The 24250-nt window shown below is 34.1% G+C and overlaps 2 protein-coding genes across 4 annotated transcripts in view; one reads left to right on the top strand and one right to left on the bottom strand.

The window, feature by feature from the left end:
* The window catches only part of LOC127840179 (carnosine synthase 1-like), a 214085-nt gene that overhangs the window by 101610 nt on the left and 88225 nt on the right, over positions 1 to 24250 (top strand). The gene's annotated exons all lie outside the window — the stretch shown is intronic.
* LOC127840185 (uncharacterized) lies at positions 6178 to 18960 on the bottom strand. Of its 3 annotated transcripts, XR_008030451.1 has the most exons (8): positions 18807 to 18960; positions 18090 to 18458; positions 17210 to 17350; positions 17009 to 17039; positions 16694 to 16902; positions 16351 to 16384; positions 10372 to 11387; positions 6178 to 9512 (listed from the first exon to the last, which is right to left on the bottom strand). XR_008030451.1 is itself a non-coding variant. In XM_052368691.1 (7 exons), exons 1-7 carry the CDS (start codon positions 18892 to 18894, stop codon positions 15509 to 15511), a joined length of 918 nt encoding a protein of 305 aa, XP_052224651.1. In that variant the 5' UTR covers positions 18895 to 18960; the 3' UTR covers positions 15159 to 15508. The 3 variants fall into 3 exon arrangements, 2 of the variants coding, with proteins under 2 accessions (XP_052224651.1, XP_052224652.1); XM_052368691.1 differs by lacking the exons at positions 6178 to 9512; positions 10372 to 11387 and adding an exon at positions 15159 to 15554; XM_052368692.1 differs by lacking the exons at positions 6178 to 9512; positions 10372 to 11387; positions 16351 to 16384; positions 17009 to 17039 and having other exon boundaries at positions 16755 to 16902.

Here is a 24250-nt window from a genome sequence, read left to right as displayed (position 1 = left end):
ATGACTTAGTGCGCATGCGTGATTTCCTTACGATTCGTAACTTGTCAAGTTCGTACGATGTGTTTGATAATACAGTTGTACGGGAAATCTTAAGGTGGTCGTACGCTCTTTTTTTCACTGCGATTTTAGAAATCGTAAGATCGATGATAAGACGGGCTCCTGACCTTTTACGATCGTTTTGTTATATGCTTTCCAGAAAACATTAGTAATTGCCTACGTTGATAACATCACTATTTTCACAGAAGATTTCAAAGCAGAGTAACATATTGCATTGGTAAAAGTTTTCAATTTACTCTGGTATATTAAGTTAAGGTTTTAGTCTTCAAAACATTGAACATGAAATTGAAATACCAGAATGGCTTCCCTAAAAAATAAGTATAATCGGTTAAATTGCTTGATTGACTTCTCTTGCGATAGGTTGGGCGATTTCATTTCTGATAAGGGATCTTGTGCGGTCCAGTCGAGGTGTTTCGTTGCGAGCGCCTAGATTCATTTAGAATCACGACATTTTTAACTGTCATTATAGTTTTAATTTTAAATTGCTTTATAAACTAGTTGTTCCTCATACAATAGTTATTTACATCTTAAGTAAACATCTTAAGCGTGCGTTAAACTGAATTTTGAGCAACTGAACCCCGGTTTCTTTAAATTAGGTGCGGCCGTGATATTTGAAGTTTTACATTTCCTAACAATATATAGTTTGTTAGGATAGAATCAAAGTTGCAAGTTTTTGTCGTAATTCTGAATATTTAACCAACAAGGAGCATTCCACAACATTCATCAATACGTCCGAAAGTGGTCCCATATCTTCCGGTGCACAATATTCCTGTTAATTTGAAATAAACACAAAAAATAATATGGTGTAGAAGCACTACATAAGTTTGACATTCCCTGATAACAGAGTCTTAAAAACAGTAAAATATGATTGTGTTTGAAGTAGTCGATATACATTGTTTTCCAGGACTCACATCCTCTATAACTTAAAAATTGTCATTCGTCTCGTTATAGTTTTGCAAGTTAAATTGCATACGAGTAAACTACTTGTGTAAAATAGAAAATGCACTTCGAACAGGAACTCATTTGGGTTTAACGTGTAGTGCTTTGTTGATATACAGGATATGGCGTTTCGGATGAGTTGCCTCCCATGGATAGCATGGCGGAAAATTTGCACGTGTAATTTTTAAAATATTTTTTGGATTTAAAACATCATGGGTGTGGATATTAAAGTGTGGCGTGCGCGAATTGGATGTTTCATATGTAAAAGCAAACGAATTAAACATTTTAAAGTCATAACTTTGAACAGGCATACAAGGAAATCAATGTCCTTGATTTTGAGGGTGATCACGTGCATGGCGGTTTTGATCCTATTGTGCGGCGATGTAGAGACAAACCCAGGACCCCCTAAACAAGATGGAACACGCAACAAAAGCCAATACAAAAGGGCTGCAGGGACCCAAGATCTAGGCGATCAAAATGGGGAGAGGCCAACACCACGACGCACGATACAAGAAGGTGTTGCTACAAGACAGCGGACACTATCTTCTTACGCTACATGTACACCACAGCAATCACCCGGTAGTTCCACACAAACAAATAACGATAATTTACAACAAAATCACCGACAGCAAGATCAAAGTAAGTCGAATAACGAATCTGATATGTTTGCATTCCTAAGAAACATGAAAATTGACATAGGTAATCAAAATGAACGTTTAATAAACAATATCGAAGGAATAAACTCAAAGATTGATCAGCTTTTTACTTCTGTCAACAATTTAAAACATGATAATGAACGATTACGGCAAGATAACGAACATCTTCGGGAAGAAATGCACTTTATGAAACAAAAATTAGACCGCATTGAAAACCAATCACGTAGGAACAATCTTCGTTTTAATGGCATAAATGGAAGTCTATAAGTTTAAAGGAAACGCTTAATTTTGGGGAACAAGCAGACGTTTTTGAAATTGAAAGAGCTCATCGAATTAAGTCACGTGACCCAAACAAATGTACAATACTAGTAAAATTCGTGAAATACAAGGACTGTGAACAAATCTTAAACCGGGCCAATACACTACTTCAGAAAAATAGTGCATTCTCTGTTCAACAGGATTACAGTGAAATAATCCGTCAACAAAGAAAACACCTTGGAGAACGCATGATGTCCGAACGGTCGAAGGGTAACTACGCAGTCATTCGTTACGACAAATTGATAATCAATGACACGGTATAAAAATACAGCGACTCAACACAATCAATTATAACTGTCGATAAACGGAGATCAGGGTTTCGTCCACGTGCATTTCCACGTGATCTTCCAAATGACGAACCCACCAACAACATTAACTCAGAGCAGGGATTGGATACCAACCACGTGACTGATGACGTAGAAGCACGACGCGTAACACCGAACAGAAACCGACCAATCGCTCACAACACGGACCTACCCGAAGATGACATATTTTCTGACGATTCTGTCATGGACTAGGAAAACGGCTGGGGTCATGCACATGTTAAACATAGCAATGAAAACCAGTTTAATTTTAGTTTTGTTAGTTGGAATATTGCTGGTTTAAGTAAAAATGTATATAATGCAGAATTTAAATCATTTTTAAGGTCATTTGATATAGTTCATTTATGTGAAACATGGGGTAAAAGTATCGGGGAATTTAATACAATTATGGACTCGTATATTTGTTTCGATCATGTAAGAAATTTAACTTTAAATAGTATTCGAAATAGTGGCGGGATGTGTGCTTTTGTCAGAAGCCATTTAATGAAACTTTATATTGTGACCCGTATTATGAACTCGTTTTCTGACTGTATTGTATTATATCTCAAATGTTCATCTTTATTTAAATCAAATGATATTATCATGTATTTTGCATACGTTTCACCAGAAGGGTCCCCTATATATGACTCACAAAATGATAAGAATGGTATATCGATTGTATTCTCTAATTTAGAAGAGTTAAAACTCCTATACCCTAACGCATCGATATTTTTAGCAGGTGATTTTAATGCAAGAACGAGAGATTTTATAGATTATATACAATATGACAATTTAGATTACATTTTTGGAGAAGTCGATTACGAAGGTAGTTTATTCGACATACCACGAGCAAACAAAGATAAATTTCGGATAAACAATTTTGGCAGATCTCTAGTAAATATGTGCTGTGTTTTTGATACTCATATTTTAAACGGACGATTTCCAGGAGATAAAGATGGTCAATTTACGTGTATCTCAAACGATGGAGCTAGTGTGGTTGATTATATGATTGCATCATCTGAATTGTTCGATCATATTAACGATTTTCAAGTGTTTAACCGTCGCGAATCCGATCATTTTCCGATTACATGTCATATGTATATGACGTATATTGATGACATAAATAATGTCAGTAATAACCAAGGTAAATTATCGTATCTTAAAAAGTATAAATGGAGGAGTAAATTTGAACATGTCTTTCTAGATCGCTTAAAAAGTTTGTTTGATAAAAACAGCCAAGCATTGATTAACATTATAAATGAAAACATTAACGGAGCTATTGATAAAATTACGTCATTTTATCACGAAGCTGGCGAAGTCATGTCACAGTCTCCGAGGAAGAAAGACGAACAACCGAAATGGTGGGACGAAAATTGTAACTTTCTTAAAATGCAGAAATATAAGTATTTACGCAAATTTCGGCTTTCCAACTCATTAATTGATCTAAGGGAATACAAAAATCGCAGAAACACATTTAAAAATTACTTCAATAACAAAATGCCGGAATTCCAAACAGAAAACAGAAGGGAACTTATTAATAACCGCAATAACCCAAATTATTTGTGGACAAAAATTAAACAAGCAAAACAAAAAATATGCACTGACATAAGTATAAGTCCAAATGATTGGCGAAATTATTTCTCTGATTTACTATATGATTATAACGCACCACCCATTTTATTGGACGATATAGCTGTAGATCCTGCTTCTTATACAATATCCCTTAATTCACCAATCATTTTATCAGAAGTCGAAGATGCCATTAGAAAACTGAAAAATGGCAAAAGCTGTGGTATAGACGGCATTCCATCAGAATATTATAAATATACTTTTGACATTTTAGCACCATATCTTGTTAAGATTTTTAACAACATTTTTGAAACCAAAGAATTCCCGAATTCATGGGGGAAAAGTATTATCTGTCCTATTCATAAATCAGGACCATCACATATGCCAGAAAACTATCGTGGAATATCACTTACAAATACAATGTATAAAATCTTCACGGGTGTCATTAATAAACGATTGTACGAATGGGCAGAAACCAACAATAAAATTGATGAATCACAGTCAGGTTTTCGTACTGGTTACTCAGCTATCGATAATATATTCTGTCTACAAGCTATAGCTCAAAAATATCTGTCAAAAAAGGGAGGTAGATTTTATTGTTTATACATTGACTTCCGGAAAGCCTTCGATAAAATCAATCATCATGTACTCTTCCAGTCCCTACAAAGAAAAGGCATACATGAATTTTTTTTAAATGTTTTACTCAATATGTATACATCGCTGTATTCATGCTTTAAAATTCAAAATCCGCAATTCCAACCCGACGGACACTCTTTGTTTTCACATGTTAGCATAACAGAATTTTTTAAATACAATATTGGAACCAGGCAAGGTGATAAAACCAGTCCAACGATTTTTACATTATTTATCGATGAATTATCTACGATGTTACGAGAAAAATGTGGAAATGGAATATTCATTACTAATGAAATCAGCGACATTCTATGTCTAATGTTCGCCGATGATGTTGCTAGCTGTGCCGAAACAGCAGTTAATTTACAACAGCAATAAAATGTTATTGACGAATTTTGTGCTTTAACTGGAATGGAAATTAATCTACAAAAAACAGAAATAATTGTATTTAGGAACGGTGGACCTTTAAGACATTACGAACATTGGAGTTTTCGGGGCACACGAATAAATAATACATCTATTTATAAATACATGGGGTTAATGTTTACACCAAAATTATCTTGGAGCGCTACACATGAAAAACTAAGTGCACAAGCACAAAAAGCAATTTTTTCTATTTACAACTATACAAAATCATTTGGGTATTTCCCGACTAAAGAGTTATTTATATTGTTTGATAGTATGATCAAACCAATTCTATGTTATGGATTACAAATATGGGGTTACGAGTATATCAACTCAATTGAAGTTGTACATAACAAATTTTGTAAACGAATTTTGCATGTTAAAAAACCTAATAACACATGTCTTGTTCATGGTGAATGCGGACGTCTCCCATTATGTGTTACCTACTTTGTCAATTTTATAAAATATTGGTGTACGTTACTAACTATGCCTAATCATAGATACCATAAACAATGTTATTTAATGTTAAAAGGGCTTGATGACTCCGGAAGAAAATGTTGGGCTTCAGAAGTCAAAACAATGCTATTCCGTTATGGATATGGAAATGTATGGATAAGTCAAGAAATTGGTGATGTTAATTTATTCATTAGACACTTTCGCCAACGTATTATTGATTGTTATACTCAAAACTGGCAAGGTGATAAAAATAATTCTTCTCGCTGTCACCATTACATGCATTACAAAACAATGCTAAATACTGAAAGATATCTTACCTTAGAAAACATACCATATAAACATAAAATTGCATTTTCTAAATTTAGATGTTCTAATCACAAATTAAATATTGAGATTGGTAGACAATCAAATATCCCATTTGATGATAGACTATGTTATTTTTGTCTGGATAACAATAATATACGTGTTATTGATTGTGAATTTCATGCATTTTTCTATTGTTTTAAACACACAGACATCCGTACCCAATATCTTTTTAATTGGTACCATGGGGGATGTTCAATATCTGATTTTTATTCATTAATGGGATCAAATAATGATGAAATTATCCATAAAGTCGCAAGTTTTGTATACCATCTGTTAAACAACATCAATTCATAACTTTGTATTTATATGTATATCTACATGTGAAACAACATCAATTTGTATGTATTTATTTATTTATATAAAAATGTATAATTAAATATGTATAGAAATAGTTACAAGGCAACTATGTGATTGTATAAAATTTGTGTATATTGTGTATTTTTGGGCCGGTGGCCTGTATTTACTTCAATAAAATTGTTTGAGTTGAGTTGAGTTGGACAGTTGTAGATAACTTCACATGTTGATTTGTACCGGGACAAAAACACATTCTCTTTGTGATTGAACAAATTGAAACCGGCCGACAAATAAAACGAAAACATCACATTCGAAGATTTATGCGGATAAGAAAGATGAAAATATATAGAACAAACGTGTTATTTTGCTCTCTGACAATATGGAATATATATAAAACAGGTATTCGATTTTTGTTGCACTCCCACATATATAGCACTTACTCTGTGACAAATACAAATTAGCCGGATTAGTTGCTATAATAATTGTTTATTATTACAACTGTATGTATGTAAACAATAAGTGAACGCATATTAACTTGACTTATTAAACTGACCGCAGGTGCAGAAGCTGCTCATTCGGAATTGATAATAAAGTAACGATTGCTACAATAAACTTTACATTGATCCTCTTAATGTTTAAACCTATACAGGCTTTAAGTATATGACACAAATCTGCTCGGCCAGTATGGTTGGGTAGAATATATAAAAGTCCCTTTTAAATGCTAGATGACGCAAATCGTTCAGGCATTCCCTTACCGTTTATTTAAACACATTTTATTTCCAAAATAATCACATGTAGAGTTGACACAAATACAAAATATAAATAGAAATACATGTATTTTGAACAAAGGGTAAGACCTAAAGTTCTAACAACATTATTAATGGCCTTTCCCTGTTTTGTTATTTACAGTACATGTAAGTGACGATAACGTGATTTTATAAACTCTTTGACATACAGTACATACTTAAGATAGTGAAGTCCTATCCAGAGAGATAAAATCTTTGTGCTACAACATTATGAAAAACGCTTTGTGGTCTTAATAAATATCTGAACATATATATTCCCTTACCGTTAGCGCAGGCTCTCAGCGTTTCTGTGACTGCACTGACCCCCACGAATTTAAACCGTACACAGGCTCGGAAGCATTCTATATATATCCGACAAACATTAAAAACACATCAGTATGTGCATAATACTACTTATGTAAATAGTATTACTTATTTTTACTCAAAATACTATGACTGTAACTCCACTTGTTAATAATAAAATAAAGTAACTCATCTACACTTTCCATGTTAGTACTTTTAACAATGTCACTGATCCAAACAATTTCCAGCACTATATTGCTTTAATTGTATGACTACACACTAATATGTTAGCTCATTGACTCGTAAGCCATTCATTTGGCTGAGTAGTACAATATTTGCAAATACTATAATTTATGTATATATATTTATATATACATACAACTTCATTAAAATCATACGCCAGTTAACGTTTTTAGCTTACTTTTTAACCCAGAAACAGTTGTCAGTTGTCATTAAATTTGTGACACCATTACTTTTTAATTTCTGTCATAGATATTTCTTAATATTGAACTTAAGGTGGTGTGTTCTTTACGAGGAGACCTCACAATAACCATTAATGTTTGACCCTGACGTTTTTAATGCGAATACAAACTCTTCAATATTGAGAATAACTTCTGATGTATTCTGTTCTCGATTGGCTAATAGTGTATTGATGTATGTCATTAAACTAATCAGAAACCAGGCAAACATCGGAAGTTTGGCTCGTAATCTGTACACGTAGAGAAATATGATGTTCGTCCACGTCTTTTGCGAATTAGAAATTCGAACCATTCGTCCCACACATCTTTGTTAGCGACATAAATCGCTTCAAGTCCCATTTTACGCGACAGTTCAAAAGTTATGCGATACAAACGCAATTTCGCAGCCTTTCAAATAAGCATTTTTAATTTGTAAGACTTTATCGAATACTTTCAACACTTAACACCACATACTGCTATGCACAGTTCATCCTGACCATACTATAATAACATAAACTCGAGCACAGTCCAAAGGGGATGGTATAGCGGTAGTATTTATAGTTTCAGAACCCATCACAATGCTAACAATTTTCCCTTAGGATGACCCGGTATCGTTGATTGAACACGAATCTTCGCAATTCACGTGCACCAGTAACTTTGGTGTACCTTCCCCATCCATTTACTGGTATAAGGATAACGGCACACCCGATATAACAGATGACATTAACGTTACGAGTTCATCTTCAGTCAAAACATGTCAGCATATTACCGTGAGTACCTTGACAATAATACCATCCTTATCGGACACCAACATGCGATTGTACTGTGCATGGAACAACAACGGACGAACTTTAACATCGGAACAAAAGCCTTTGTTAAGCATAACTGGTAAGTGATATTAACATTTACGACATACATATCAACAATGTGTTTTATATGATGCGCAATGGTAAATTAATTCTTCATGTACATAAACTATGCTCGTGGAATTAGTAATGTTAATGACCATGCTATTATGTTACTAAAACGCACATATACGTTGTTTTCAAAGACTTTTATGGTTAACCTATATGAACTATGATGACAGTTTAAACGCTTAGTATGAGTTTCAGAAAATTTCGTTTCAAATTTCAGCACTTTCTTTGTTAAGGCTTCATATAGCCAAACAGTTAAGAGAAGCTGGTGGTTGTTTATGCAATCAGAGCTGACATATTTGATGCGTTGCATAAATGGAACGTTTACATGTTTATCACTTGAAAGTGACTTGTTCACAGATTTTAACATGCTTTGAAGTTTGTCATTAAATGCTTTACATATATAATATAAACATCAGAACTAAAAAGCTCCAGTATAAAACAAGAATACAAATTAAAGATAATTAAAAGTATTCCACACCTGGGCTCGAACCACTGACCTTTTGAGTAAAAGTCTAGCGCTGAAACCACTCGGCCATCCGTACATTATACTTTATATAAGCAATCCTTATAACGTCACAAAATATAAGGATAACTATAGAACTCTCCAAATTATTCAATCGTTTCGCGTTTGATTTTTAAATCGCAAAAAGATGCATGCAATGGATATTTTAGAACATGGTAAATGTTCAGTAATAATGTTCCCTTGCAAAAATCCATAACTACACTGAAAATTTGGAAATGTGAAACACTTATTTCAATTTTGCCAATTTATCAAGCTACGAACAGGACCAATGATTATTTTGTTTTCATTTTTCCACAAAGCGGGCTGTTTCGTGGTGTCTGCCGATTGGCAAGGCTCGGTAAACCGCACGGAAAGTGGGCGGGAATGTCAACTCTGGAGCCTGGACACGCCTCACCAGCACACATACCGCGATGGTCGAATATTTGCAGGTCGTCAATTGGCCATTGACGCGAAGAACTACTGCAGAGATCCTCGAGGCGGGGATGGGCGTCTTTGGTGCTACACAACTGACCCTAGTCGTCGTTGGGAGTACTGTAATGTTCCCAAGTGCACTGGTTCGTTTTAAGAATTATTTAAAACTGAAATTATTATATGTTGTAGTTCATTCACGCATTATGTTAACATTATTTAGCTTCACGTGAAATAATACTTTTGACCTACAAAGCATTGAAAGTACCATTTGTTTTTGTATTACCATCAATCGGACAGCATACTAAATTGCTTACACTACATAAATGGTTTCCCATAGAACGTCTGTGAAACTAATGTCTTTAAAGTGCCTTCTTTAAATCAATAGAATTAAATACAATTAGTTCAATGTATTTTAATAATGTTTTAGAGGTTAATACCTCGTTGCTTGAGGGAAAGAAGTGATAATCGGCCCGCAGATTGAATAATCGCCCCGAAGGCCGTAGGCTTTCGTAATACTTGAGTTAAGGTTAATTGTATTGATCACCGTTGGCTGAGACTGATTGTGGACGCCATTTTGTTAAATTACCTAACTCGTTGACCGTAACGTTAAGTGGGCCGATTATCGACATTTGGCCCTTCATTGCCAGACGTAAAAATCACATTGTTTGGACCGATAATCACATGCATTCGAGTCAATTGTGTTACTATATATAGTAACATACGTTTTAAAGTACATTAACGTAATAACAAAATGGCGTCCACATTCAGTATTAGCCAACGTTGATCAATACAACTAACCACAACTCAACGAAAGAATCGAACATAATGTTAAAGACGTGTAGCACACAGTTTGGATTATACAAATATCGATTAAAACTGAAACTCTTATGTACATTGGATATATGCCTCTATTTGAGTTTTTACAGGATTCATTGAACTGACGATAGTACAATTTATAGTTAAAGATAGAAACACTTACCTCGACAAATTATATCCGATGTTTATAATAATAAAATAACAACGATGTGCTATTCCGTCCTTTTTTGTTATTCCATCAGTTATTTTATATTGACTTTAAATCACACTTTTTTAAACGATTGTATCGAATGCTAACCACTTTCACCAAAAACACGATTTACGAAATCGAATGACTTGTCGAAGCGATTACACAAAATTCATCCCTAATAATGCATGACAAACACACAATCCGAAATAAATTTTGGATTCATTCGATGCTAAAAAATATTTAACTGTTAAATATAAATCCTCTACGACGGAATTGTTGTCCCTAAAATCCAGAGAGTTTGGCTTAAACTGTGTTTCGTCACAGAAATTACGTCACATGAGATACGTCATAACGTGTTCAATTGAATGAAAATTAAAGTACGGAACTCTGGTTGTGTAATAAATAGTACAGTTAACGGGGATTAAGTATTAATAGCATCGTTGCTTGAGGACCAGAAGAGATAATCGGCCCTGGAGTGAATAATCGCCCTCAGGCCTACGGCTTCGGGGTGATAATTCACTCTGCGGGCCTATTATCCCTTTCTGGCCCTCAAGCAACGAGGTATTAATATTGACCTGTAATTAATGAATAGTATATTACAAGAATTAACATATTAATGTATGCAACAATATATATATAGATGCCCATATTTTCACCGTCTGCCATCCGAGTAGAAGTGCGTACACAAGTGATTGTTTCAGTGCCGATCACAACACTGACACTTTCCCCGAATGATGACCCAGTATCGTTAATAGTAAACCAGGCATCTCTGTTCACATGTACCAGTGATTTTGGTCTACCTGCCCCATCAATTCATTGGTATTTGGATTACGGCACACCTCACGATATCATGGATGACATTAACCTCACGTGTGCATCTTCAAGCACAACATCAAGGAAGCATATCACCACGAGCACGCTAACAGTCATGCCTTCGAAATATGAGCACAACATGCGACTGTACTGCAAGGGTAACAACGGAAGTCAACCTGTAACATCGAACGTTGAGCCATGGATAAAAGTCCTTCGTAAGAACTTAATCAAAATAAAATAAATGTATAATATAGATCGTCTATTCTACCACGGCACGTAACTTGTTTTCTACATACAAAGAAGGAAAACCACCGTGGGTTATTACCCCGATATACCAACGGAGATAAGTATGACGTCGCTTTGATTGTCCGTGCACTGTTTATGAATGAAGACGACGTCATTTGATTCTCTTTGTTGTGGTGACGTCACGTTTTTGCGGAAAAGTGGATGACGTTCGGTCAATATAATTCTCATTGTTAACCTTAACGTCACGGATAACTTATTAATGAAATCGTGTTAGAATCGAAGTAATCGACGGGTTACCGTTGGTTATTGCGGTGATAACCAACGGTATGTCGTTCTGATGCTTGTTATCTTGAACCACTTGGGCTACGCCCTCGTGGTTTAATTCCTACGCATCGGATGTCCATACCGTTGGTTATTACTGCAATAACCAACGGTTACCCGTCGATTATTTCTTAAATGTTACTGTGTCTTAACTGAAGTTTTGCCATTTTAATACAACCACACGTCGATAGGCATGTACATCTTTTTCGTTCTTTAATTGCAGATACCGATCCAAGTGTGACGTCCCGTCTTGTGTTACAGAATGCAACTCTAAGTAGAAGAGACATTGCGTTTGGAATCGGTACTTTAATTCTAAATCTATTTATTATAAGCTCGATTGCATTGAAAGCCTTATGCTAATTTGAAACGCTCTCGATACCGTTTCCTGGGACTAGAACCAGTTTTTAGTGTCTTTGGGGAGATTTAAAGAACGCTCCCACTGTGGGGATCGAACTAGTGTCCTCCCGATCGCTAGGCGGACACCACATCCACTACGCCACGGCGATTGTCCATCGGAGCTTTTATTTATAAACATCTGTTTTTTCTTTTAATAAGGCAGGCCACTGTTTTACTTTTAAGTATGAGTTATTCACATGCGTTGATGCTTGTCATTTTAATATAATTATTACATTCTTATGCTGCTTTTTTCGTTCGTTCACCGCATATATCAAACAGAGTGCTAAGGTAAGTCCGTTGTTTCCGACAGAGGTTCTTACTGGCGTTACTGTGGGTTGCATTGCGTTTGGATTCGGAGCAGGAATGTGTGTTATGTGGTGTATGATGCATCAAAGAACGAACGCGAAAATTACAAAAAGTTCTGGGTCCAATTATGAAGGTATGTGTTATTAGAACAACATCTTGACTACGGTTTGCAAAGGTGTATTTCATTTAACATGTTAAGTTTTGTATTCGTAAAAGTTTCAACTATACTATCAATAAATTCATAAATACTTTCCAACCAAACGAAATATTTCTAAGGGTTTTCGTTTTTGTTTCAAACTGTTGATACACAAGTCTAAATGTTGATGAAAATGATAAATACAAACCACCAATATAGTTCATTTGAAGAAGAATACTTTAATTTATGTTTATCCCGTATATCAATCAAGGATTGATCATTGACAAATGCACAATTTTCATTTCAGACATGAAATTACAATTCGAAACAAATGTGAAACAGTAAGTCAATTATCTTACAAAGTGCACGGTGGTTGTCTTATAACACTTACTAAAAAACAAGCGTACAATAAAGTTACTGTGTTATAAACGTATGCGTAAACCAATCGTCTTGCATATTACAGCATGTTAGATGGTTCACTTTCTGTCAGATTCTATATGATATTACTAAATTAAATGCAAATGTGAATGTTATAAGTGAATAGCCTCGTCTTAAATATCACACTCTGAACACATTGTGCATGTACCATCGGGCATCTTTATGCGATCTGAATATTGTAATACAGGTAAACGCAAATATGAACATGGTATGTTATGAATATGAATACATGTGCTATATGGTATGCTTATTGTTGGACTTAAATATGAGGTTAATAATGCAAATGTGAATGTAATATGTGAATAGCCTCTTCATTAATATTACAATTTAAAATCATAATACATGTAACATTGGTCATTATGGAATCTAAAATACAAATGTCATGATATTAAATCATAAGTACAACTGTGCGTTGTTACTTTTTTGTTGTTTTGCACATGTTGTGTTGCATGCAATACATTTGCTTAAACGTGTTTACTATAACTGTAGAACTGAACAACTTCGAAAAGCCTATAACCTGGTCTTTAGTTTATTCTGAAAAGTGTGTTGTATTAATGTCGTTGAACCGCAGCATTTACAAAGCAATAATAGGTAGTGACGGACTTTCGGCTGCCATATTGAAGTCAATATTAGTCAATTACGGATTGCATGTTGTACATACTCAATGTGTCTAATATATTCCAGGATTGATGACACCTACATGACAGTAGAAGATGACCGGATAGAGACTTATCTCAACCCAATAACTTAAATACAGTATAATAATAAGCCCACAAAAATAACATGTGGGACATGACAAAGACATTATACCAGAGTGCGCATAGTAATAATGATGTTTAATTGTTTTGAACAGTTCAGCTATTCGTTGTAATCTTTTAAAATTTGTGATAATTGCTTCCTTGTGTCGTTGTGTGGTGTTAAAGAAACATAAGGCCTTTTTAAAATAATTGGGACACCGTTAGGCATGTTAATTGGGATTCCCAAGGTCTTTGCACAATCATCTTTTCTCTCAAACCTATTGTATATCGCTGCTATTTGTATTGAGCTTTACTATTCATTAAACGGGAAGATAAATGAAATCAACGTAGACGAATTCGGCATTTTAAAATATGCATACTACAGTTACGCATGCTTTTATGTACAATGCCTGTAATGATTGGAAATATAATTGCGTGTAACATTCGAACTGGGCGAACTAGTGTACGATTACATAATTGATAACAATTGTTTTCTGTTTGTGAATAATGTATAATAATGTGTGTTTGTGAAAAGGTTTGTGCGTTTTAAATACACTAATTCGATCGCGTCCTATAACGAAATCATCTTGCGTCCGTGTCGAGTATTTTTGTTTTACATTATCTGACCTTATGTTATTATTTCTATCTTATTGTATCTTATACCATTCCTCCTGCCTCCGATAATTGTTTCCTGAAATCGTCATATAACTGTGTGTACTTTTATAATTTTTTACATGACAATCGATTTGTTTCATTTTGACAATGAGTAATATAAATTGCAGATATGTTGTGCACTAAATCATGGGCCGAGCGTAATGATTTGAAAAAAATCCACAGCAACTACATGTGCTTAAGAGTGTACAACCAAAATTTGAAAATTTTATAGTTTCTGTATCATGACTTAGAACACCAAATGTTTGTTCATTTATAATAACACTCAGCGACACGAAATTAGCTTGACATTGTAATATTTTAACAAGTATATGTGTACGTTTATGCATATCGATACAATATTAAATATCCTGAATATCCCACATACTTGACTTCCTGGGTATTCGAAGTCATGTTTACTTAAACATTTTGCTTTGTTGACTGACAAATCTGCTTAAACCTATTACCAGTGTTTTGAAAGCAATTTTTCAGAAATGTCTGTGACTTTAAGATGATGTTACTATATACTATTTACACTCATATAGTACTTGCATCGTCCACGAATTTGCTTTGTATATGAATGGTGCGTATTATTACATAGTTTTGAACAAGAGTACTGTAATTTTCTTGTTTAACTAAGAGAATGCGTGAATATATGTATACTCTAAAATATATGTTTCAATCATTAAGCCAAGAGTAAAGAAAGTATACACAGCAACAAATATGATATTTATTTTTTACAATATGTTATAAAGACAATATAATAAACAACGTAATGGTGGTCCAAAACTAATGTCCTCTCACGTGTGATTTACATGTTATATAGGTCAGGTGTCATGTACTGGCACAAATATGTGCTTTTAGCACTCATTATCCGCTAATATTGGCTAAGCTTGTGAAATTTCAGATTGTGGCAAAACTTTCTTTGACCGACGCAGTGTTAATGAAAAAGGGTCAACAACGACAAAACATCACAATTAAAATTGCTTCATAGTTCTAATTCAGCCGAATGTTACACGTATCCCGAGTCTGCTTAATTACAAGCATATAATCACAGTCGACGTTACTAAGGAGTCAGAGATTCATACGCAGCAGAAGGCGGTGTTAATGGTCTGAAACAGTTGAACCAATATATTATGTAAATCAACGAATTATAACTTCATGTTAAGACACCACATCATAATCGGAAAAATATAACGTTGATGGAAAATTACACAAAATGCATGAACATTTGTTGCTTGCGGAAATAGCATTTCGAGTCGAAGGACTATGTGTGAAAGCCATATCAGAAAACGTTCAACGTTCAACAGAAAACTGTTCGCTCCGTCCTATGCCAAATGTGTAACCGTCGACTTTTTGTTCATTTAATTAATGCTAATACGCTCGCTCTTATGAACAAGCGACATTATTATATTCCCTTCTATCTTTCCGAACCTCATGCTATATTTATTGACACAAGCGCTTATTGATGAGGGAAAATTAATTAAAATGGTCAAGATCGTTTTTCCTATAAGCACTGTTTGACGAAGATTCTCAGCGTGTACACCACAGATGCTGGCATACGAAACAAATACATAAGCTGAAATGAAGCTTTATGCATGTGTCTGTTTTGATCTCTACTATTTGGCAAAATATGTGTATGGAACAGTTATATCATTAGCCCAAAGGGTCGCAAACTATTATTAGTGTTAAATTGCTCGCAAAAACATGTGATCACACAAACTTTATAAAAATACGATATTGCGTGAAACGAATAACTTGCTTATATACTATACTATCTTGAGTATCATATCTTGAGAATGCCAACAACAGCCGCTGCCTTCTAAACATACTATTGGATACCTTTGCTTGGATCTCAATTTAAACTATATTTACATCTTAGAACGTGTGTTCAACAAATGCATTTACCTTAAGTCTACATTGTGTTGCTGATGTAGACTATCTGGAAAAAAAAACAATTGTATGGTTACATTTTTATGGAATTTTAAAAAACATTTTAAGAAACATAATTACCTTTTTTTCAGTTATAACATGACTAATATGAACTTTGGGCTATAAAATAATAATTTATATCGAATATGTATAATCAATGTTTAGTTCTTTAATTTGATATTTTAAACCAATAAGTCCCTTAGTTTGTCACAGTTTAACATACTTTCTTTTTAAACCAATGTAACATCTATGAGAAACGTATTGCACACATCTAAACATCTTTGTAAATGCTGTCTGGCTATGATATATATATACATACTGCCGGGCAGTGTCTGATGTCCTTCAGCCCGCAAGTGCATGTCGCCGTAAGTTATGTTTGTTGATGACATCATTGTGAGTGGTTGTTCTTTGCAGTTTGTGTTCTGTCGTCTACCATTTCCATGAGAAACGCTAGAATCTTGCTCAGTGTCTTCCAATTGCGACACGACTGTAATGTACATATTTTCCCCTGTGGCGTCTTTGCACGAACTAAAATTAAAGACAAGTTTTTACAATGGGTCCAATTATAATTTGGAAAACTCAAGCAACAATACGTAACTTTAACTGTTCAAACTCAAATGTCTTCTTTAAATACCTTGGTTTATTTTCGAGACGGCTTTGAGCAACTTAAAAGAAAGAACAAAAAATGTTTGCGTAATGCATTCAATATCAAAATGTCATACATGAACATAAATGCAAATGCTTTAATTTAAAAAGATATTCAAATGTAAAATAGCTAGGTTAATGTGTTAATCATAACCTTTTCTCAAAAGTTAAACTTTTTTTCGACGCTTACTTCTTTGTCGACGACGCAGGACACATCGTGTAAGCAGTATGCCGACTGAAAGTCCCAAGACTAAACCGAGTACAAGACTCCCACAGACGCCAACAAGCGTTACGTTTGACGATTGGTCGACAAAGACAGAGTTTTCCTGATCTGAAAAATATTAATCACCTGAACACAAACTTATTTTTACAACCTAGACGTTCGACCATTGAACATTTGATCCAGAGTTGTCACTATCTGATAAATTACTTAGCAAACAGAATGGTTTCAAATTTTTCACAACCACATACACTGTTGATTTGTAGTTGTGTAAGGTAATGTACTTGATTGGGTCATTTTTAAAGTAATTAACATTCATTTTGGGAACAGAAACTAAAGGTTTAACGCTGTTTGTTAGTGAAGTAAGATATTTTAATGTATATGGCCGTATATTCAACATAAACATAAACGAAAGGTACTGGTATGTATTGAAACCATGATTTATTTTAAAACTGTTGTTTGATATTAGTAATATGCCTATTTAAAAAAATTAAATCGAGATGCAAATACAAACTCAAACATACATAACATAGCAAACCTTCAAAGATATGTCGAATTCACAATGAGGCAACTATTGTTCCAATAAACAAAACCACTCTAGTATTGGTGTCTGCCATTGTTAGAACAAACTATAAATAATTATGTACACTTGTTTTTCAACAGATTCATTGTACTTTTAACTTGTGGGGAGTAAAATGCGTTAAAAAGGTAAATATTTGCTTTGTTGCAATTAAGATTAACTTGATAAAATATAGATAATAGCATTCATAAATAAGGTTAGTAGTAATCCGTCGCCTGTCACACTTAACTCTTCATTACTATTTTACTGGAAGGGTTTCACTACGCTTACCGTGAACATAAATCTGTATATCCTGGCTGGACATGTTTTGATTATTTATTTTAGCCTCACATCTCCATCTGTCGCCATGTTCAGTATCAGTAACGTGGTTTATTTTACATGTAAACACACGTTGACTAACACATGCGCAGTCGACATCATTCGGCGGTATATGAGGAAAGAAACCGCATGTACCGTCATGCTTATGCCCCATCATCACGTGTCTCTCTTCAGTGGCGTTCGATGTAGCTTCGGTTTTCAGCCACGTTACATGCGTTACATTCTCCTGCACTGAACACGTCATCGTGAGTGTATCTCCTCGCGTAACCTTGGCGCCATTCGTGCCTCTTCCGTCACCGACAAGAGTTATCTCGGACCCAGCTAACGAATTAATGGAACATCACATTAAAGTTTTTCTTTGATAATATAACTGCATAACTTAATATATAAAGGATTATCCGACTTATATGATAACGACACGTACACGCGTCATTTACAATAAAAACGTTCAAACCTGTATTTTGCGTATCTTGTTCGGGCGAAGAACAGCAACTGCTTATTATTATTCTACATAAGTAAACGTAGCACACATGACACGTTATTTTCCTAAGTGATTGCATCGGTGATTTCTACATAAACCCCTGCCAATTTTAACCACACAATTAAAGTATATTCCAGAAATTAAAATTGAATATAATCTTAAATCCACGGTACGTTTGTTAGACTTACCCCCAGTAGCGAAACACTTGTGTCCTATAATCACAGTGCACATCGATATATTTAATACTAATAGAATGAGCTTCATTCTTGTCCGCATGCAATCGTTAACCTCTTGCTTGGGAGTAGTCGCGTTTCAGGGTTTAAACAGGTACGACGACCAAGGCGGAAGATCTGCAAAGAGGATGCAAATTACCACCTTATCACAAATATTGAGAAATAGCAGCAAAACATGACTTCATCACCAAGGAGGACAAGGAGACAGCGTGCTTGTGATGTTATGTTATCATAATTAATTGGGTTTTGATATAACACATCAAGGTAAAAAGATACACATCTTTCTTTACCTGAGCACGCTCTATAGTGTTCAAGGAATTTCAATGACATTTTTATTCATTGAAATGGGACATTACGAGGAAGTTCATAGTTTGAGAACCACACTACTTTATCAATATTTGTTGAGTTAATGCCATTTGATTCTTTATTGTATAGTAGTGTTGTGGAGAAGAACTCTGCGTGTATTGAAGGTATTTTAATGAACCTTCATATGATCAAAGATCATAGATAGAATTTGAAAAGAAATACCAAATACAAAAAATTATAACTCTCTCTATTCACTATTTACTATTGTATCGCCCTTTTTTCATTGCTTATAATTTAAATTAGATTAATTTTAAAGTGGTCTACAGAGAATATTGTTAATAATTGTAGAGTGAAAGTACTCAATATCAACATTTTTGTATTGTTGATATATGTTATCAGACTGTATATAATTATTTTTATCTTATTGTATCTTATACCATTCCTCCTGCCTCCGATAATTGTTACCTGAAATCGTCATATTACTGTGCCACGGTGCCTATACCACGTGACTTTTTAAGATATGTGTTGGGACAATAAAGCACGACCCAGTAAACATTTTTAATGATGTTTTTTTTAAATATTACACCATTTTTAATGAGATAAAGTGTAATATGAAGTCTCCACACTGATCCGACATTTTTCTAACCGTTCAAACGCGCGGTTGCACTTTACTGAACAAAAAACTTAATTGTTTAAAAAGATCATGTTATCTATGGAAAACCCTTACGAATGAGCGGGCTCTACACTTTACCCCATTAAAAATGGTGAAATATTTAAAAAGAGATCCTTAAAAAGGTTAATTAATTCGCGCTTTATTCTCCCAACACAGATCCGAAAAAGTCACGTGGTATATGCACCGTGTGTATGTTCTATTATAAATTTATATGACAATCGACTTGTTGTATTATGACAAAGAGTAATATGAAGTGCAGATATGTTGTGCACTAAACCATGCGCCGAGCGTGATGATTTAAAAAAACAACAACATCACCTGCAAATGCAAATGCTTAAGAGTGTACAACCCAAAATTGACAATTTTAAAGTTTCTGTCTCATGACGTAGACCACCAAATGTTTATTCATTTTCAATAACACTCAGCGACAGTGAATACGCTTAAAATTGTAATATTTCAACAACTTTATGTGTTCGTTCATGCATATCGATACAATATTAAATATCCTGATATCCCACATACTTGACTTCCAGGGTATTCGAAGTCATGTTTACTTAAACATTTTTCTTTGTCGACTGACACATGCGCTAAAACCTATTACCAGTGTTTTGAAAGCAATTTGTCAGAAATGTCTTTAATTTTAAAGGGATCTTTTCACGTTTCTGTAAATTGACAAAATTGAAAAAAGTTGTTTCAGATTCACAAACTTTCGTTTTAGTCATGATATTTGTGAGGAAACAGTAATACTGAACATTTACCATGGTCTAATATAGCCATTATATGCATCTTTTGACGATTTAAAAACCTGAAAATTATATAAAGCATTGCAACGCGAAACGATTGAATAATTTGGAGAGTTCTGTTGTTGTCGTTTTATTTTGTGAAACTACGAAGATTACTTATATAAAGTATAAAATACGTCTGTCATACAAGCATGGCAGGATGGCCGAGCGGTCTAATTGGTTTTTACTCCAGGACGCCAGGGGTCACTGTTTCGAGCCCTGCTAAGGGTTACTTTTTTTTCGTTTATTTAATTTTATTCTTGATTTTTACTGGAGCTTTTTAGATCCAATGTTTACATGTATCAATATAAAGCATTTAAAGACAAACTTCAAAATATGCCAAAATCTGTGAAAAGGTCCCTTTAATATAAACATGTGTACATGTACTTATAAATAACAAATACCTTAAAATCTTCTATGAGACAAATAGACCCAGTGGTGTCATTTTGGGCATATAACTTAATACAGTTGTAATAAACTACGTTTGTTAACAAATTAAATGTTTTATGCAGACTTACTGAGAACGATAATTTAATGTTATAAGGTTTCTTGGCTCAATAACGCAGTGACAAGTATTATCTCCTGCTGATGATTATGCTAATGGAGTTTTAATGTATGTTAATTTTATTTTCTATAACTAGAAGGCATACAGTTTTAATATATAGAATCTGATGTAAGGTAGTGAAATTTTACAAAGCGTGTTCAAATTGCGCTTCCGTGGACAAAAACGACCACGCCCCATTTCGCATGATTTAAATAACCTTAAACAATATGGCCAAGGGGAAAAATACTTCGATATCGTTCAGGTGTCCTCACCGAACTTAACATGCAAGTCTAGATGGGTCTTTTACGGGCTATATGGTAGATGGGTCTCATTACCGTTAATCATATCGACATGTTTTTCAATCGAACAGCAGCTAGATATGTTTTGAGACACACCTGATTAATAGTATAGCGTTTTTCATATTGACCGTTCATGCAGAGACCATTGTGTACAGCTTTTTTGACGGTTGGTTATATCGCCAGTTGTTTTATATGTTGACCGCCAGTTTTAATACAGGATAAACAACGTTGATGTTTTCATTAATGTTTGATAGTAATCTTAAGATTTCAGAGTAAAATTAAATATGCAATCATTTGTGTAACGTATATTCCTTAATATTATTGTACTAGTTAGTTTTCGCACAATTACAACTATTCTATAGATACTAACATGGTAACACAATTTTGAGAGCATACAAATGTGAAATGAAAATATGTATTTTTAAGACTTTATCAATGTTACAAAATGGCTCTTTAAAAAGCGTACTGTTACGAAATACGGTTTGTTGACGGCTATTGCTCAAAAGCCAACACATAAATCGAGCACACGTGTTTACCAAGATGTTAATCAAGTTCATTAAACATACGCGGTCATGGGTCATCAGGAATTCCAGACGTTTCACGCCCAAGTATTTTCGCATCCTAGTTATTTCACCCCCAAGACGTTTCCGCCCTCGTCGTTTCGCCCCCAATTTTGATTTAAAAAAGAGGATATTTATCACGTCAATAATTTAACTTATAGTCTAGAGTAGTAACAAAAAACAAAATAAGAAATAATTTTCTGATCTATTTATTCATTTATTTGACATAAAATAACGTAAAATAACAGTGTAAAACAACGTGATGAACACATACGATCATTCAGTAGTAAACGACAATGAAAGCATACCAGCATACAAGCAACATGAATGAAAGTCCGTAGTCGGCATCAATATCGGTGGCCTCTGTTCTACATGTCTGTTCTTTTGAACAAGGACTGCATACGAAGTCAAACTAGCATCCTGACTTCACAGCGGCTTTGTATTCCTCAAGAGAAATACCTGTGCAATGACGGAATTATTGTTTATAAGATTAACCATACAATATATCGCTGGATTATATAATAACTTTTTTATAATAAGTAAATGTATATCGTTTTATAAGTAAATCAGGTACATAGAAAAACAAGTTTATTTGTCCTTTCATTTTAATAATTTATAATACGCTATTTCTCAATAATAAGGAACACAGAAATATGAAAGAAACGGTTGTAATATGCTTCGTACACAGTTTTATTTGCGTTTTTTGTATGCTTGAACAGTTTTATATCAAAATGATTTATAATGCATCGGTTGATACACCTGCCAAAATTCATATAAGCTAATGATCTATTCGTTTATTTTTTTGCGCAAAAGTTTTGTTGACAAACAAATGTGTATTTGAAAATTAACATATTTAAATCATATATTTGTCCACGGACTCTAGATGAGACGGATATGAAACGGGACAGTATCGGCAAATAGCTTGTCAATACATTGTTATGTAACAAGTAGCTATCGATTAGCGTACATCGAAGCGCCGAGGTTATACATGTTGATGTACCTACTCATGTTTTTTTATATTATACTTTCATTTCTTTGCCAATTTTGACAAATTATATATAATTAGAAAGCCTACGTTACGTAGTTTTCAGATATATAAATATATATTATGTTTTTTTTCTGATTTGGGCAGCCCAGCGAGTTATAACTTTAACTTTTGCAAATATACACCGTTTTAGAGTCTAGATTTACGGTTGAAATGTTCGTACTTTATACCGATTTGTAGGTTTATATTTGGAGTTCAGTTTTAAAAATTACATCTTGCTTAGGAGAATAGAATTCTGTATACGATATAACAAAAATGGTTTTAAAAATGAAATTAATTAAGGAATGTCTTTGTACGAAAGTATCGCGCGGTCCTAACGCAGAGAACTGATGCTACGGTCTTGGCGATTATGCTTTTGTTTAGATACCGGCCATTTAATTTCCTTTGTCATGATTATTATATTTTTTTATGGAATATATTGAAATATTTTGTTCGCGAAACATATCAATAAAGCTAATTATTAATGAAGCTTAATAAATTAACGATTTCAGCTCTTGTTTATATAGCGGACCCTCTTGATATTTTTCGGCCGGGATTTTCAAGAATCTTTAAATAATTTTAATTAATTGATAATTTAAGGTAAATAACCTTTCATATAATTACACATAATAACCTCTTTGAAAATAAACAACAAACGGTGAATGTTTGACACCCATTTTATTTGAAGTATGCAAAGCCAAAAAATATCAAGAGGGTCCGCTATATACGCTGTCTCGTAATAAAATTAACACCCTGTCTGTGTTATAAACAAGACCTTGTTGGAAGCGTGCCATTAATGGGTATTACAATCAAGCACTCACACCCCAGATGAGGCTTAATCAAGGTGTCAAAGCTTTAAACAATGACCTCTCTATTTTTGTATTAATTCCAAGTGAAATACAACTAAAATCAAGAATGATTATAACAAACATGTAATAGAGTAAAAACAATCTACCTTTGTCAAACCGAACAAGATCTGTTACTCTTTACCACTATCAATAATGCTCTCCGATTCAGATGCAATCGATGAAATAAGCATGAAATATTTACCATTCACTCTTTCGTATCCGTGCTTGGAAATCATATGACCCCGAAAACGAGACATTGTCTTGTAAGTTTTTGGGCACTCTGTACACTGGTAGACACCCACTGATTCGATTGCTGTTGTCACTATTACATTCTTACACAGTTTAACATTCTCAGAATCATCA

Source organism: Dreissena polymorpha, chromosome 7 (assembly GCF_020536995.1).
Source record: "Dreissena polymorpha isolate Duluth1 chromosome 7, UMN_Dpol_1.0, whole genome shotgun sequence".
NCBI classification, from domain to species: Eukaryota; Metazoa; Mollusca; class Bivalvia; order Myida; family Dreissenidae; genus Dreissena; species Dreissena polymorpha.
The sequence above is the reverse complement of the archived record's forward strand: the minus strand, read 5'-3'. Positions and strand labels throughout refer to the sequence as shown.